Genomic DNA, 14,231 nt, shown 5'->3' with positions numbered 1-14,231 from the left:
AAGGGGTTTCTTATAGCAGTCCTCCTCTTCATCTTCAGGATAAGCTCTCCGCTCTTGGCAGATGCTATAGGCATCCTTTTCATTCGTTGCTTCTGCTGATGTTTTACACCAACATCATTTCGTTCTTGTACAACATGTTTGGTTTGGAATCATATCTGGCAAAATTCACGTTGAAGCCTCACGTCAATGTACAAACTACTCCATATAACTTTAGGTTTTCACGTTATGGATCTATAATTTTTGGTTTTGCCGTTGAACCAAACATGTAACGTAAACTTTTCTTCAAACAAATTTATTATCCATTAAAATTATTTTGAAGTTGAGATTTTCTCAGTCGATTTTTTGTCACCCTCCCACTCTTTCTTGTTTTTCGTTTTTCGTTTTTCGTTTTTCTCTTTAACTAAATGCTCAGGTACTTATTAAATAACAAGTTATAATTTTTTGTTAAAAAAAAAAACAAATTATAATTATAAGTACCGTTTGGTCATTTAATGATCAATGAACATGCTGCATTTTCAATTCAAGTATATTGAAAAATGGCTTAATTTATTTTTAACCAAAATGATTTTAACTTAATTGAATTATAGAATAATGTAAACTTATTATATTTTTTTAAGATAACTTATTATATTTATAATAATTATATATAAAAAATTACAATCTACTTTTAAGGGTTTTCAAGCTGACCCTTAGTTTTAATTTTTATAAGGAGATACATATTGTCATGATTTTTTTAAGGAGTTTATTTATTATTTATTCTATATATTTATATAATTTATTTTTTAACATTTATAAATATTAAATATTTTTTTTTTCAAATATATGAACGCTACCAATGTTGTCTATGTACCAAAAAAAATTTAAGAGAAAATAATGAACTTAATAAAAACATTTTTTAATGAAAAATAAATTGAAATTTAAAGCGTATTTGAAAACTTCAACTTAAAATTTTTAAACTAGTTTAATTAATAAACTTTTAGTAATAAATTATGAGATACTTTATTACGTTCAATGTTAATTATAAAAAAATTTCCTTTGAAACTATTACTTTAATTAAATATAAAACGTAAAAAACATATATCACAATATTAAAAAATAAAACGAAAAACAAGTGACTACAGGGGGAAAAAAAAGAAGCTAAATAGATAATGAAATTCGTGATTTGGCGAGTCTAGTATAAAATATACTCAATAATGTGTGAAAAAAAAGTGTTTCCCTGAATTCCACTTCCTCCCCAAGAAAAATTCTGAGTCTTGGGAGTAAGAATTTATTAGGGACCTTCACCATCGACTTCTTCCCCACTCCCCTTTTCATCTTTAAAACAAATGTAATGTAAACATTTCTCTTATTAGAGAGCTCAAAACATGTCAACATGTACTATTGGTAAACAAACGACTTAACTGCACAGTAGGAGGAGCAAGCTTAAAAAGTGGAAAACACTGTATAGACGGCTGTTTTTATGTATTACAGACCAAGCGAGGTGAAGTGTTAATCGAGCAGATTGGTAAGAAAATCAATCTCTTCTCTTCTTTTTCTTCTCATTCCTCTCAGTCGAATTCTTCAACTGAAAAATAATAGGAAAAATTCCGTCAATACAAATTTGCAAGGTAGAAGAGAATATATAAAAAGGTTGTTGCTTAACGATCAAACTCACCATAATAACAAGAATCCGGACAAAAACTGCGACCAAATCGGTAAACAAGGTCAAGGCATGCTTTACATAGTCCAGATCGCCCAAGTGTGCCCTCTCAACTATTTCTTGGGTGTCTACTACAATGTAACCTACAAACACCAATAGCCCAAAGTACAACTGCAACACCATTGAAATAAAACCCATGTAAGAAATCCTTTTGCAGTTTAAGACTCAAGAAATAGATGAGACTGCCCCAAGATAATTTCACATAAAAGGGAATGATGCCAGCCACAGACCTCAAACTTAAAGAGAGCTGTTGAGCCTCCAAAGATGGAAGAAGCAAAGTGCAACCAGAGAAGGATGGACAATCCAGAAGAAACCAAGCCACCAAGGTACAGGTACTCCCTACGCCTTGCAACCAAAGCTGCTCCTGAGAAGCATGCAAAGGCCAAAGCTGTTCCCACAAATGCACTAAAGATAAGGCTGCACCAACAAAAGAATAATGTCACATAGTTATCCAAAACTTGAAAACATTCACAAAATGCACAAGCCAATTGTCACGAAGCACATCAACTAGAAACAAATACCTTTAGGCCCCGTGTGAATAAATTTTTCAAAAAGCAATTATAGGAGAAAAAGATAAAGGTAAAATGAATTAAGTTTTTCCTATAAGTGAAAATCAACTTGTACACTTCAACTTCTATAGAAGCTCTCTCATTTAACTTCTCTAATAGACTGATTGTCATTTATCCAAACAAAAATTTAATTCAAATCCAATCAAGGGTCATGGGCGCATAGAATGTAACCTATGCATCCTCACACAATCCATTGACCACAACACATACCTTGGATCGATATGAATAGCCAAATCAATCAAGGGTCCAATAGAGGAACCCTGAAACAGTGATGCGGCCATCAACAAAGTCACCCTCTTCCTCTGCACATCACAACAAAAGAAAAGACAGGTGAATAACGATCACAAACCATTGAACCAACCGAAGGCAAACGAGAAAAAAACAGACACATGCCTCTTCAAAAGGAGGTGTGGAGAGTAACCAAAAGCTGCTTCCCATGCATGCCACTGTAGTAAGAAAACCCCCAATGTTCAAGAGGACATGAAGGTAAGCCCCGACAGCCGCAGCAACCACGGCAAAACACAGAGTAAAATAAACCTACAAACAACCACAATTACAAATTAAAGATTCTATAACCTCAATTCTTGTAAACCCTAAGATCACAGAAATTGACATAAGCGAAATAGGAGACATTATTGTTAACACGATATGGCAATACCTAGAGAATCCATAGCTTGAGAATTTCATTTCTAATTGATGAAAGAATCAAAATCAATCGTAAAACCCTAAAAAATGGGAGCGAACCTGCTTCAGGTGATTCTGCACGACCGGAGAAATCTGACGGAAGTTTTTGAGAGTATCGTAATTCCATCGGTTTCTTGAATCGAAGAAGGAATTGAAGGCGTCCATTGCTTGCAATCGGGGTCGGGGAAACACAAATTTGATGAATCACAGATATGGCTTTGAATTTCAAGACCCCCAATTTATATTTATATAGGAATATTTAATACTTCAATCAAGGGACGAAGGCTAATTTCGCAGAAGGTTCCACTTAAGTTTATTTCCTTTTCATTTAAGTCTCCTATGCATGCCGTACCATATTTGGTATTTTTCTGATGCCATTATTCCACGTAATGCAACCAATCGCAGGTAGACACATCAGCAACCAATCACATTAATTTTTATATTTTAAACTTTGAAATATCAATTTCACTTATAAGTATTAATTCCTCTGGTTTGTATAAAAAAGAATATATATCTATATATATTCTCAAACCCCTACCATGCTTCAAATGCTTGCAAGTTATATTTGTTGTATACCTTACTTGGACCCACTAGACTTCCGAATGAGGAGTGCCTAAGAAAAATATCAGGAATCACATAAAAGAATCGACCACAACATACTAAACGAGCTTACTTTAACGCCAAACTTTCAAGGTTGGCCCTTTTCTCAGGCAGATAGATAGAAAAGTTAGGAAAGTTTTTAAGACTGTTAACAACAACTAGTTTGTATATTAGCCTGACCCCTATTATATTCAGACAGATCGTCGTTGAATTAAGGCCTATCTATAACACTGAATTGGATTTCAGCAATAATGAATCAACATGTTCAGAAGCGATCGTTAAACTTTCTTTTTTCCTTGTTTGTTGTTATTAGACTAAACAAGCCGTGTAGGTCAATTACCAGGGAATTCGATTTCTTGTTGAAGTATTTAAGTTGGCGTGTTAATGTATTAGGGTGTATTATAAATGAATAATAAACACTTCCGTTCCTCTTGCATCTTTATGCTCGTGAATGCCTTCTTTAGGAAAATAATTTACTAGCTATTACCCTACCAAACAATAGTAGTACAGTAAGACTAAGGCATATTGGAAAAAATCTCATTCAAAAGAATATTAAACTTTACACGTATACAGTGAACAATACGGAGAGTCTGCATGCAAATGGATCGACTAGTCTCAATCACTCTGTAGATGGAGAAGAGAATAAAAGTTTCATTAGAAAGCCAAGTAAAGCTCCAAGGAGACCCACAAAAATGGCAAAGGTTAAGGAAAAGCCAGGGTCACTTCTTCGGTTTCTTCGGTTTTTTAGCATGTCCTACACATTCAACAGACCAGATTGATTAGTGATATTTACAATAGTTCTCGAGTCTCAATAATGAATGAATACAAGTATGCAACAGACAACTATTATAGATTCGAGTGTTGCATGGCACCCAACAAAAAGGAGCCTTCACTAACCACTTTTAGCTCTTTTACCCATCTCGTGTCCCCGCCCACCCCCGTTTCTGAGAGGGAGGCTTTACAAGCCTCACGGCCAATTTTAGTACAGCGAATAAAGTTCATTTGAATTCATTTTTCAACCAATGCCTCGTTAAATTGGAATCAGAAAAGCAATTCCCTCCATACTGGCCATGTCTGTATTATTGCCCACATAAAAAGTATTGTACTAGCATACAGGAAAAGACACCAAACGAAAATTATAAAGAACTGGAATAACTCTTCATGATATAGGTTGTGTTTGTATAAACGTTGCATCCCGTTCAACAGAGAAGTAACAATTTTCTCCAGTCACATTTGTTGTCTAGGAAAGTCGGAAATTGCTTTGGAAATCACGAAATGGGATTCCTAACTGGTTCCCAAACACACATAGTCAATTACACAGGCTCAAATCACTGATATTTTCTCCAGTTCATAGCTCTATTGTTTTTCTCTTCTACATTTTAATTTTTTTTTTTGAAGGGAAAGAAACTCTAAAGGAAAATTATATTCATACACCTGCATTTAGGGGTGTAAGAAGTGAAAGGAAGAGAGAGATGGAAAAAAGAAAAGAATATATGATGTGATGCAAAAGGAAAAGTAAATGAACAGAGAAAAGATAAGGTGGAAAGAGGGTGCATGTGGATAATTATTATTGTTGATCCCAATTTAGGCTTCTAAATTGTAGTACTTGTATTTTTCATCAGTTTCAACTTTAGTCACCATCATGCGTGCATATTTGGAACAACTCCAAATTGAATCTTATGATAAAATAACAATGTAGGGAAATGTGTAGAACAGTTACCAGTTCCTGTTGCAGCTGTCTCGTTTGTCTGGCAGCGGCATCTCTTTCTTCCTTCAGATTCTGTAAAGCCTGACTCTTCAGAAAAGGAAATTTATTTAAGCATGACTGGCTAATGTAAACAGTAGAACAGGGTATGTAGAGAAAGTTAAACATCTGGCACTAAATGCTACAATGTAGGAAATGGTTGACAGTGAGCAAATAACGAGCAATATTGGGTACTGTTTTAGAGATGATAACTCAAATACAGAAGATAGAACTCAAGCAACTACCCATTCATTTTGCTGATAGACTCAGTATGCATATGAATATGAATGCAATTAAAAGCGGCCAATATAAATTTCTTAACCTAAAAAATAAGCTGGTGTCACAAAAGTAATTACTTCAAATTCAGTCTGAAAGCATAGTCTATAATTTATAAACAGTTCCACAACGGGTAAAATTGTATGTGTATCTTTTGCAAGATAATTTCTGCCAAACAAACTTGAGACCGAAGCATAATTTTTCTTCCACACTTCTGTCATGGTGGAATTTGTAGAGAGCACAATCTGCTAGATGTTTTATGCCATTTAAAAGCTGAGGAAACAAATTTTTAAACTATAGAAAGTAAAAATGGAGCAGAGGAAACCAGATACCAGATCTTTTATAAACAGGAGAAAATTGATACAACACATTTTTATATTTTCAATCAGAAGGGTCCTATAGCAGGAAGTTTCCATGTTTCACTGATTTCAATTTTTTATTTTGTCTTTACTTATCAATCTCAATATGGTTTTCTAGGCTTCTAGCTTTCTCAAATTCTACTCCTACGTTGTTTCCTCCAAATGCAGCAAGTACTGCCCATACGAGTAGTTATTGCATCAACAAGATGGAATTAATGCTGTCACAAAACCCAAGAATTATGACATCAAGTGAAGCCACCCATAGAAATCCTCTTAATCAGGTTTCTTAAGCTTTTCTGTTTCAAGTATGTGAAGTTTCTTTGCATAGGGACCCAACCCACGAGGGGATTCCAGCTTGACACATAAGATACAATATATGGCATTATGACTAAATACATAAAATTACGAAATTCAAAATAAAGAATAAAAATGGAACTTCAAAGTTCAAACTGATTTGCACGAAGGGTACGGTGGAAGAGAAGCGACTCACAGAAGAGGTATCAAAGCTTTGCGAGTTCTTTGATGCGTCATCTTCAGAGCTTCCTTCAGGTGAGGTAGGAGAGATATATGCAACTCTCAATTTCAACTCCTCTACTGAATTACCACTCTCCTTATTAAACTGCAAGTCAAAATAGAAGTAGTGGTGATCAATTTTTTATTTTCAAATTAAATAGTTGATCCTGTATAAAGGACAGTGTTTGACTCTCTTACAGTATCTGGCGGGAGATCATCAACATCAGTATTTGGATTCACTGTTGTACTCTGTAAGAGAAACTTGTCTTTACATTGCATGTCTGGAGGGTATTCCCGTTGGGCTTGGAGGGTGACTGTACAATGTAAAAATTGGTCAATATGACAAACTTTTTTTTTTTCTTTGGTCGGCTCAATATGACAAACTCTAATACCTTAGACTGGGAAGAGCTATAGGCTCAAAAGCAAATAACATACAAAAGATTGGTTTGAAGTAGGTGTATATATTTAACCAAATAACAGATCAATTGGAACCATAAAAACCAGAAACAGTGTATCACATGCTCAGATATAAGCTCTTAATTACTTTTTCCTAGTCCCTAGTAACGCAGGGAAGAAAATATCCATTCCATGACCTTTGATCAATCGAAATTTGCAGTTTTCATAGACTGAGTCAACCAGTTAAGCTATTTTTTTTTCGTTTTCTTCTACCCATGTATTGCATGAAACAGCATAATTCTAAATTTATGTTCATTGGATGTGTATTCAGTAGTCCATTCACATGAATATAGTCCCATTTGGATAAATTTACCCAAATAGCAGAGGTTAATTCGTCAAGGAATGAGAAGTAACATTTATTACTCTTGTTTAATTCATCTTAGTTATTTAGAGAATACAGTATTAAATGCTCTTTGGATTTTGAAGATATGAAAAGCTTCATTTCATTTACCGAACTAAGAAAATACACATATCTCAATCAATGAAAGAAGTAGCCTTATAAATAGTACGAAGCAGCACCTCTGATGATACAAGAGTCCCAGGGCTGTACAACAGCGGTGTTAGGTCGCACAAAGTATTTCTTTGGAGAAGTGGTTTTGACCTATCCAACACCAAATTAACAATAATAAATTTGAATAAAATGCAATTAGAATGAAGCAAGAGTGTGTGGAAATTGAAGGAGTACCTTGAAAGCAACATAGTTCTCGGAGTTATTGAGGACCTTAAGATCGCAAAATGTTTGCTTCTCCAACTCAACTGGTTACAGTTAGAGGAATATCATGAGAATAACTAAATAACATAAATATCTTTGCTGTTTCCGATCCAATTAATAAAAGGAAAACGATGAAAGAGTTAACATTGAATTGAATAAAAAAAAGAAAAAGAAGAGAGAGAGGTAGAGGATTGTGATGGAGAAGAAGAGAACGTACAGTGGAAGCGGAGTTCGTCGGGACTAACGGAGATGAGTTGAGAGGCGGTCATGACGAGAAGGAACCGATGAGTTGGGGGATGGGGAAAGGAAATGAATTAGAGTGACACCATCAAGAAAGAAAATAGTATGTGTGGTCAAACGAGGAGCATGGGGCACCGATGCCTACAAAGTCCAAAACCCAAATAATGCAAAATTTGAAACACCACTGTAAGTCACTCGCTGTCTCGCACCTTTGTGGCCACCTCCTAGCTACCTCTCTATGCACCTGTCTTTATTATTATTTGCTATCATAGAGACCAGATTGAATTGGATTTATTTGAACTAAAATATTATTTCATTATTTTATTTTAAATTTACTGTTAGTTTATTCAGTTTGAATCTATTCGATTTTCATTTTCTTAAATCAATTATTTAAATTTCATTAGATTAGATCAATTTTATAAGCATTTCATTATTCTAGGTTATGTTTGGATTAAGAATAGAGAATGAAGTTTTTTTTTTTTTTTTTTATAATCATGAAGATAGAAAACAATATCAAAGAATTTATAATTGTTCAACCAAGTCACTCAGTGTCCATTGACCGAAAGTATAATAATGTATAATGAATTAAAATATAATATAATAAAAGTATCATTCTATTATTCAAATATTTTATAATAAAAGGGAACAAAACTTTCACTTCATCATTGCTTGTAAAATAACGAAACTGAATCAATTATAATTTTTTTTTTTACATTTTACCATCTTTATTTATGTCTATAATACTATCATATCATTACTTATCATACCTATAATCTGACATTCTAATTTAAGTATATAGATATATGTTATTTCTCCTTTAAGCAAGAAGAATTTTCGAACACTAACAACGTATTTGCAAACCAGAGGAGTCTATATTTACGATTATGAAAACAGCTTGTTTATAAATCAGAATTCAAAAAGCTGGGAATGATTATTGAATTTATCACTAGGATCAAAATAAAAGTGTAGACATTTCAAAGCTAACAGGATAATAAAAAACGGAGCTTCATCTTCGACCATTAAACAATTGATCACTAATCAGGTCCACAAAGATGATGGATGACATAGGTTGTTCAAGCATAATAACTTGTCATATAGGCAGCATGCCCATGAAAAAGCGTATTTCGTCCAGATTTAGCATAAGATAAACAAAACTAGAGAAATTCAGAACATGATTATTACATTATGACTCTAGATTTTAAACCTTTGCTGTTATAATCTCCATTTTAATAAACTAAAGTAATATTTTCTTCATAGCTTAGATTTCTACCTTATAAACTATAGTGATGCAGAAGAAACACTTCAAATTTCTCAATACTATCAAGGTTCAGTACACTTGTTGGGAAGACACACTAAGGGGAAGAAAAGTGATATATTATACAACAGAACAAATTGAAATTAAAAAATTAAAGCCTCGCAGCACTTATCCTGGTTCAGCAGACTAGTTCAAAGAAGAACGCGAGGAAAAGTGGGTATTCGAGTATCACTTGAAAGTGGAGAATCTCGGAAGCTTGTCTCTCAGATAGTACAATCTTGCTCTCCTGACCTTACGGTGGCTTACCACTCTGATTTCTTTGATGTTTGGTGAGTAACTGTAACAGTAAATATAAGCATCATATAAGAAAACTAGCTCACAAGAAAAATCTGGTAAAGACTACATATGAAAAATTAGCTTGGCCTTAAACATCAATTGGTAATTTAATAAAGTGAACTGCTGGGTAATTTCTTGAATAAATAAATTCAGATCTTCAAAATGATAATTTCATAAACTTTTACTATACAACATATAGACTTAAGACAAACATTGAGCATAAAACTATAGAAGCATGGCAAATGTTCATCTGCAACCAACAGGAATGTAGGTCACACATTGAAACAGATATGTTTATCTCAATCTCATACTCCATTCTTCTGAGGGAGGAGAATTTGTTAAACTTCAAGTTCAGACTGATTGTTTTCCAATCACCAATTCCCACCATTTGGATTCTTTACTCCCTGAATTTCGAATATCCAGGGAAGGTGGTAAATCACATAAAAAAAGAGATTGATCTTCTTATTATGTAGCCCTCCAGAATCCAATCTAATAATCATTTGAGATGTGAACCCAGCCTTTTCATGCTCAACTAATTTCCTAACAATTTGTACTTCCAAAAGGTACACAGTTGCAGATTTTAAACACACCAACACCATTAATAACATAATGCAGGCACTGGTGAAGTAATCTAAATTTTTTAAAATGCTAACATAATGTCTTCAAAGGGACTTCAGTTCCAATAAGTATAAATGTTAAGTATTCACTCAGTTTGAAAATGATTTACATAATCATATCCCCTAGTCACAGCAATTGGAAAAACAGTGATAGGAAGCAATTCATCCAAATGAAACACCCACAATGCAAATGACACTACTAGTCTTGAAACACAAACTACAAAGTTGTGGTAAACTTTACACTGGGAAGACTATCTCAACCCCTGTGCCAGCAATGATTCTTCGGATTCGAATAGTTGTGTGAATACCAGCATTTTGCTTTGAGATGACAATCCCTTTGTAAATGGACAACCTACGCTTGTTCTCAGGAACCTCCTGCAAGAAGGACAAAAATATATCACCAGAAAATTCATCTCACTTCAGCACTCTTCTTTTAATTACTAAAAAAAAAACAAATACCAATTTGATTTCGACAATATCCCCAGTCCTAATGTCTGGAGTTGGCCTTTGCTTCTCGGATGCCTCAATTGCCCTCTGATTCAGTATCTGCATCAACAACATCATGCATTTTACACTTCATCCATCTTCTATTTTTCCTTACACATTCTCACATACAATACAGACACGCATAGAAAGAGCGAATGCAGAGTGCGGAAACCTAATTGGTAACTGAAAACACTCAAGCTTATTATTTTAAGCTTCCACTAATTACCCCCATGACGTCTCCGAGCTTGACTCGGGGTTTTCTGGGAGATTTTGGAGCTTCAGAATCCGAAACTTGTTCTCCTTCGCCTTCCGAAACTTCATCAACATTATACGAAGGAACATCCTCGGTGGCTTCACCAGCGCCTTCGACGTTGGAGTCAGCTCTCACAGCGAAACTAGGCTTAGCAATGAGAGGAGTGCAACGCCATGAAATTGGGGTGGAAGGAACCCTAGAAATTAACGCGACGTTACGAGAAGAAGAAGGGAAACTTAGCTTGGGGGCAAACAGTGCCTGCTGCAATGCAATTTCCGAATCAGTAGGGGAATAAATAAATAAATAAATAAAAGAATGTTAGGGTTTTTGAGATTAAATGAAGAGATAAGAGTTAAACTTGAAGAAGAACTTGAGAAGCCATTAGGGGTTCGACTTCAGTGGGCAGGAGACATGGGAACACTGGAAATGTTAGCTGGTAAAGAGAACGCCCTTATCTGTTTCTGTCCGTTCCACACGTGTCAACTAAAACGTTTCCTTTTCCTTTTTCAAGATTGGGCCTTCATGCACCCCTAAGAGCCCATCATATTCTGACAAGCCCAGCCATAAGATGCTCCATTCATTTTTATTTCAAAATTGAATTTTAATATTTTCTAAGAGTTATTAAGTCTATTTATTTAATTAAATAAAAAAAATTTGAAGTGGATTGTTTATGAGTCAAACTCAAATTCTAGAAACTGGACTGAGAAAGTAACTAGCCGAGTAATAATTTATATCTTGCAGCAGCAAAACAGGACATATCCAAGTAAATCATAAATAAAGTTATTGGAATTCCATTGGGTATGTTGGAGCTTAGAAGATGCCTCCAACTTTATATGTCAATCCGAGGCATGATTACATGAAATATTGGCAGGAGTGATTCTTGATTAAGAAGCTTCTTATCTTCCCCTGCACCTCTCCCACCGCCACAAATGTCCCCAGCAACCCATCCAACCTTGCCACCAACTTCTCCATAAATCATAAATGTCACCCTCCCCAGTAGACATGGCAAGAAAACCCGTACCTGTGGGTACCCGCCTGAATCCGTCCCGACTTTGACGGGTAATATCCGAGTTGATCGGGTATGGGTTTGGGTTCGGGTTTTCCCCGATAACCAAAAGTCGAGTACGGGTACGGGTATGGGATTACTAGACCCGTCCCGAACCCGAATCCGCCCCGCCACTTAAAATCTTTAGAATTTTTGTATAATTTAATCAAAAGGCATATAATTTTTATTACTAGTTAATTTTATTTTAGAATTTTTACATAATTTAATATTATTTTCTTAACTATTTATGTAGACATACGCGTTATAATAAATTTATTGATATATAAGTAGTTAAAAATAAATGTTTAACAATCAATTTATTTTTTTCTAAAATCAAATTTTTAATATTTTTTTTACAATTTTTTTTTTCTAAATGGTGTGAGGAACGGGGTTGGGGATACCCGATACCCGACGGGTACGGGGATGGGACAATAAACTTAAACCCGTCGGGTATCGGGTACGGGTATGGGGATATGTTGAGGAGTCGGGGTAAGAGATTGGGGAGACAATACCCATACCCGACCCGCCCCATTGCCATGTCTACTCCCCAGGCCCAGCTAGCATCTCATCGCCACCTTCACCATCTCCATCAAGCCCCAGCAATGCGTTTCTTCATTTCATTCCTTGCGGCTGCATAAACCCACAAACAATCACTGAGATTATGTGTTCTTTAACCTCTTTCTCTCCCTTTTAGCTACTCTGCTCTGTTATTTTTCATATTTTTGTTAGGGTGGGTGTGCAAGTGATTTATCACATTCTACCATTTCCTACCTTACTCAATAATACAGATTTCATTTCGTCACTTGTATTGTGAGGATTTTACTTACAAATGCTACTTGTTTCTCTCTAAAAAGAAACTCAGTTGTTGGATCTTCATCTACTTTAAATGCCTATTGGAATGTTCATCTATGATTTGCTCTCTAACGTTAATTCGTCTTATGATATGACATACACCCAACCCAATAGCCCAATAATATAAGGGTCAACCTCAACTTCAAATTCAACATGTGAAAGGCACGGATATAATTTTGTATGCGTAATACTTTAATATTCCTATGATAAAAAAATATTTAATTTGTTGTTCCTTAGCCAATTGACGTATTTATAGGCACGTTTATTTTAAAATAATATTGATGAGAAAAAAAAAGGGGGTGAGAACTGGAGTATTCCTTCCTCCTGGCTGGGTCATATTTTAAACGATTAATTTTTCACCTATAACCTAAGAGAATATTTAAAAACTAAAATGAAAAATACACGAATTTGTGTATACTAAAAATGAATAAAAAAAACTAACAAAAAGATTAAAATTGAAAAAAATATGAACTCATAAGAAAGAAAAAAAAAACATATTTAAACCACATTAATATTTCAAAAATATACTATCTTTGATAGTGATTTTAATGTCTAAATTAAAAATATAGTTTGATTTTTTTATAATCTTCAATTTAAAATGTTCCTGTATTAATTATCTTTTCACTAAAATGAATAATGTGCTAATAAGATAAACATAATCCATTAATATTTATTAGTTTTATTCACATGAATAATTTAAAAAAATAGTTTAATATACTCAACTAAACTAATCAAATTTTTTAATAGATTTTTTTTACTCCTAAAAATAAAAAATAATACCAAAAAGATTTCCAACATTCATACTGAATCAACTTGGTTAAGTTTGTTAAGTGTCTAGCGTGGTAACTGTATAGGTAGAAATAACAAGGGATTCATCTAACTTGAGCTATAACTCTGTGATGCGAGAGAGTGGAGGATAATTAATTACATCATATCTTAAGGTCAATTCGGTGGTGAGGAAGAGGAATGAAAGAGAGAAGGTTAGTTGGCACAGCTAGCTGTTAAGAGAGGAACATGTTATGTTGAAGGTGACTTTGCTTTTGAAGAAGGGAGAGGTGGAGGTGGAACTTTGGAATTTTATCAAGAGGAACCCAACAAGTTGTGGAGGAAGAATATAAAGATGATGATATTTGTGGGTCTTTCCTTCGGCAAACCAACACCAGGGTAGAAAGTGATGTGCACGTGGTGTCTCTTGCCTTAACTATGTCAACTGTGTGGAACAAAATATTAATGTTTAAATTAAATAACCAGTGTTCTTATATTACTGGATAGCAAAGCCAGAAAAAAAACCATTTGAGACATGGATGGAAGACATTTATCTACCCCTCAGTCTGTCCACTTGGGAAGTAACATTAGAACCACAACACAAACCTAAGAGGAGAGTGATGAGTGGATTGAATTACAAGCAAAATGTGTGGACTGAATTTGTTGAACAAAATTGTCTGTAAAGGCCAACATCAATGCGGGAAATAGGACAGAATTCATCCTATCTTGGCCTCATGGTTTACTTTAGACAGAATAAAATAAAATCCCAA

The 14,231-nt window shown here is 34.4% G+C and overlaps 3 protein-coding genes across 5 annotated transcripts; all 3 read right to left on the bottom strand.

Annotated features, from left to right (window-relative positions):
- Positions 1–1,133: 1,133 nt before the first annotated feature.
- On the bottom strand, positions 1,134–3,243 carry LOC114373609 (bax inhibitor 1-like). Its single transcript, XM_028331107.1, has 6 exons — positions 3,013–3,243; positions 2,662–2,805; positions 2,479–2,570; positions 1,930–2,116; positions 1,655–1,810; positions 1,134–1,564 (listed from the first exon to the last, which is right to left on the bottom strand). Exons 1-6 carry the CDS (start codon positions 3,115–3,117, stop codon positions 1,514–1,516), a joined length of 735 nt encoding a protein of 244 aa, XP_028186908.1. The 5' UTR covers positions 3,118–3,243; the 3' UTR covers positions 1,134–1,513.
- Positions 3,244–4,068: 825 nt separating this feature from the next.
- LOC114373611 (vesicle-associated protein 2-1-like) lies at positions 4,069–8,093 on the bottom strand. Of its 2 annotated transcripts, none has more exons than XM_028331109.1 (7): positions 7,830–8,093; positions 7,586–7,656; positions 7,420–7,501; positions 6,643–6,758; positions 6,422–6,550; positions 5,273–5,341; positions 4,069–4,306 (listed from the first exon to the last, which is right to left on the bottom strand). In XM_028331109.1, exons 1-7 carry the CDS (start codon positions 7,879–7,881, stop codon positions 4,172–4,174), a joined length of 654 nt encoding a protein of 217 aa, XP_028186910.1. In that variant the 5' UTR covers positions 7,882–8,093; the 3' UTR covers positions 4,069–4,171. The 2 variants fall into 2 exon arrangements, with proteins under 2 accessions (XP_028186910.1, XP_028186909.1); XM_028331108.1 differs by having other exon boundaries at positions 5,273–5,347; positions 7,830–8,091.
- A 1,043-nt stretch (positions 8,094–9,136) lies between these two features.
- LOC114373612 (50S ribosomal protein L19-2, chloroplastic-like) lies at positions 9,137–11,284 on the bottom strand. Of its 2 annotated transcripts, none has more exons than XM_028331110.1 (5): positions 11,158–11,284; positions 10,773–11,060; positions 10,520–10,606; positions 10,302–10,435; positions 9,137–9,444 (listed from the first exon to the last, which is right to left on the bottom strand). In XM_028331110.1, exons 1-5 carry the CDS (start codon positions 11,179–11,181, stop codon positions 9,336–9,338), a joined length of 642 nt encoding a protein of 213 aa, XP_028186911.1. In that variant the 5' UTR covers positions 11,182–11,284; the 3' UTR covers positions 9,137–9,335. The 2 variants fall into 2 exon arrangements, with proteins under 2 accessions (XP_028186911.1, XP_028186913.1); XM_028331112.1 differs by having other exon boundaries at positions 10,773–11,057; positions 11,158–11,273.
- Positions 11,285–14,231: the final 2,947 nt, after the last annotated feature.

This window comes from Glycine soja, chromosome 11 (genome assembly GCF_004193775.1).
Source record: "Glycine soja cultivar W05 chromosome 11, ASM419377v2, whole genome shotgun sequence".
Lineage (NCBI taxonomy): Eukaryota > Viridiplantae > Streptophyta > Magnoliopsida > Fabales > Fabaceae > Glycine > Glycine soja.
This window is presented reverse-complemented; position numbering and strand designations above follow the sequence as displayed.

Coding starts and splice junctions, on each gene's coding strand:
- LOC114373609 (XM_028331107.1), bottom strand. CDS start 3,117: ATGGACGCCTTCAATTCCTTCTTCGATTCAAGAAACCGATGGAATTAC. Junction 2,117..2,478: donor GCTATTCATATCGATCCAAG/GTATGTGTTGTG, acceptor TTGTTGGTGCAG/CCTTATCTTTAGTGCATTTG. Junction 1,565..1,654: donor TCCGGATTCTTGTTATTATG/GTGAGTTTGATC, acceptor ATTATTTTTCAG/TTGAAGAATTCGACTGAGAG.
- LOC114373611 (XM_028331108.1), bottom strand. CDS start 7,881: ATGACCGCCTCTCAACTCATCTCCGTTAGTCCCGACGAACTCCGCTTC. Junction 7,657..7,829: donor CGACGAACTCCGCTTCCACT/GTACGTTCTCTT, acceptor AACTGTAACCAG/TTGAGTTGGAGAAGCAAACA. Junction 5,348..6,421: donor AAAGCTTTGATACCTCTTCT/GTGAGTCGCTTC, acceptor CCTTTTCTGAAG/AGTCAGGCTTTACAGAATCT.
- LOC114373612 (XM_028331110.1), bottom strand. CDS start 11,181: ATGGCTTCTCAAGTTCTTCTTCAA. Junction 10,607..10,772: donor AGCTCGGAGACGTCATGGGG/GTAATTAGTGGA, acceptor TTGTTGATGCAG/ATACTGAATCAGAGGGCAAT. Junction 9,445..10,301: donor GTTGAGATAGTCTTCCCAGT/GTAAAGTTTACC, acceptor TTACTGTTACAG/TTACTCACCAAACATCAAAG.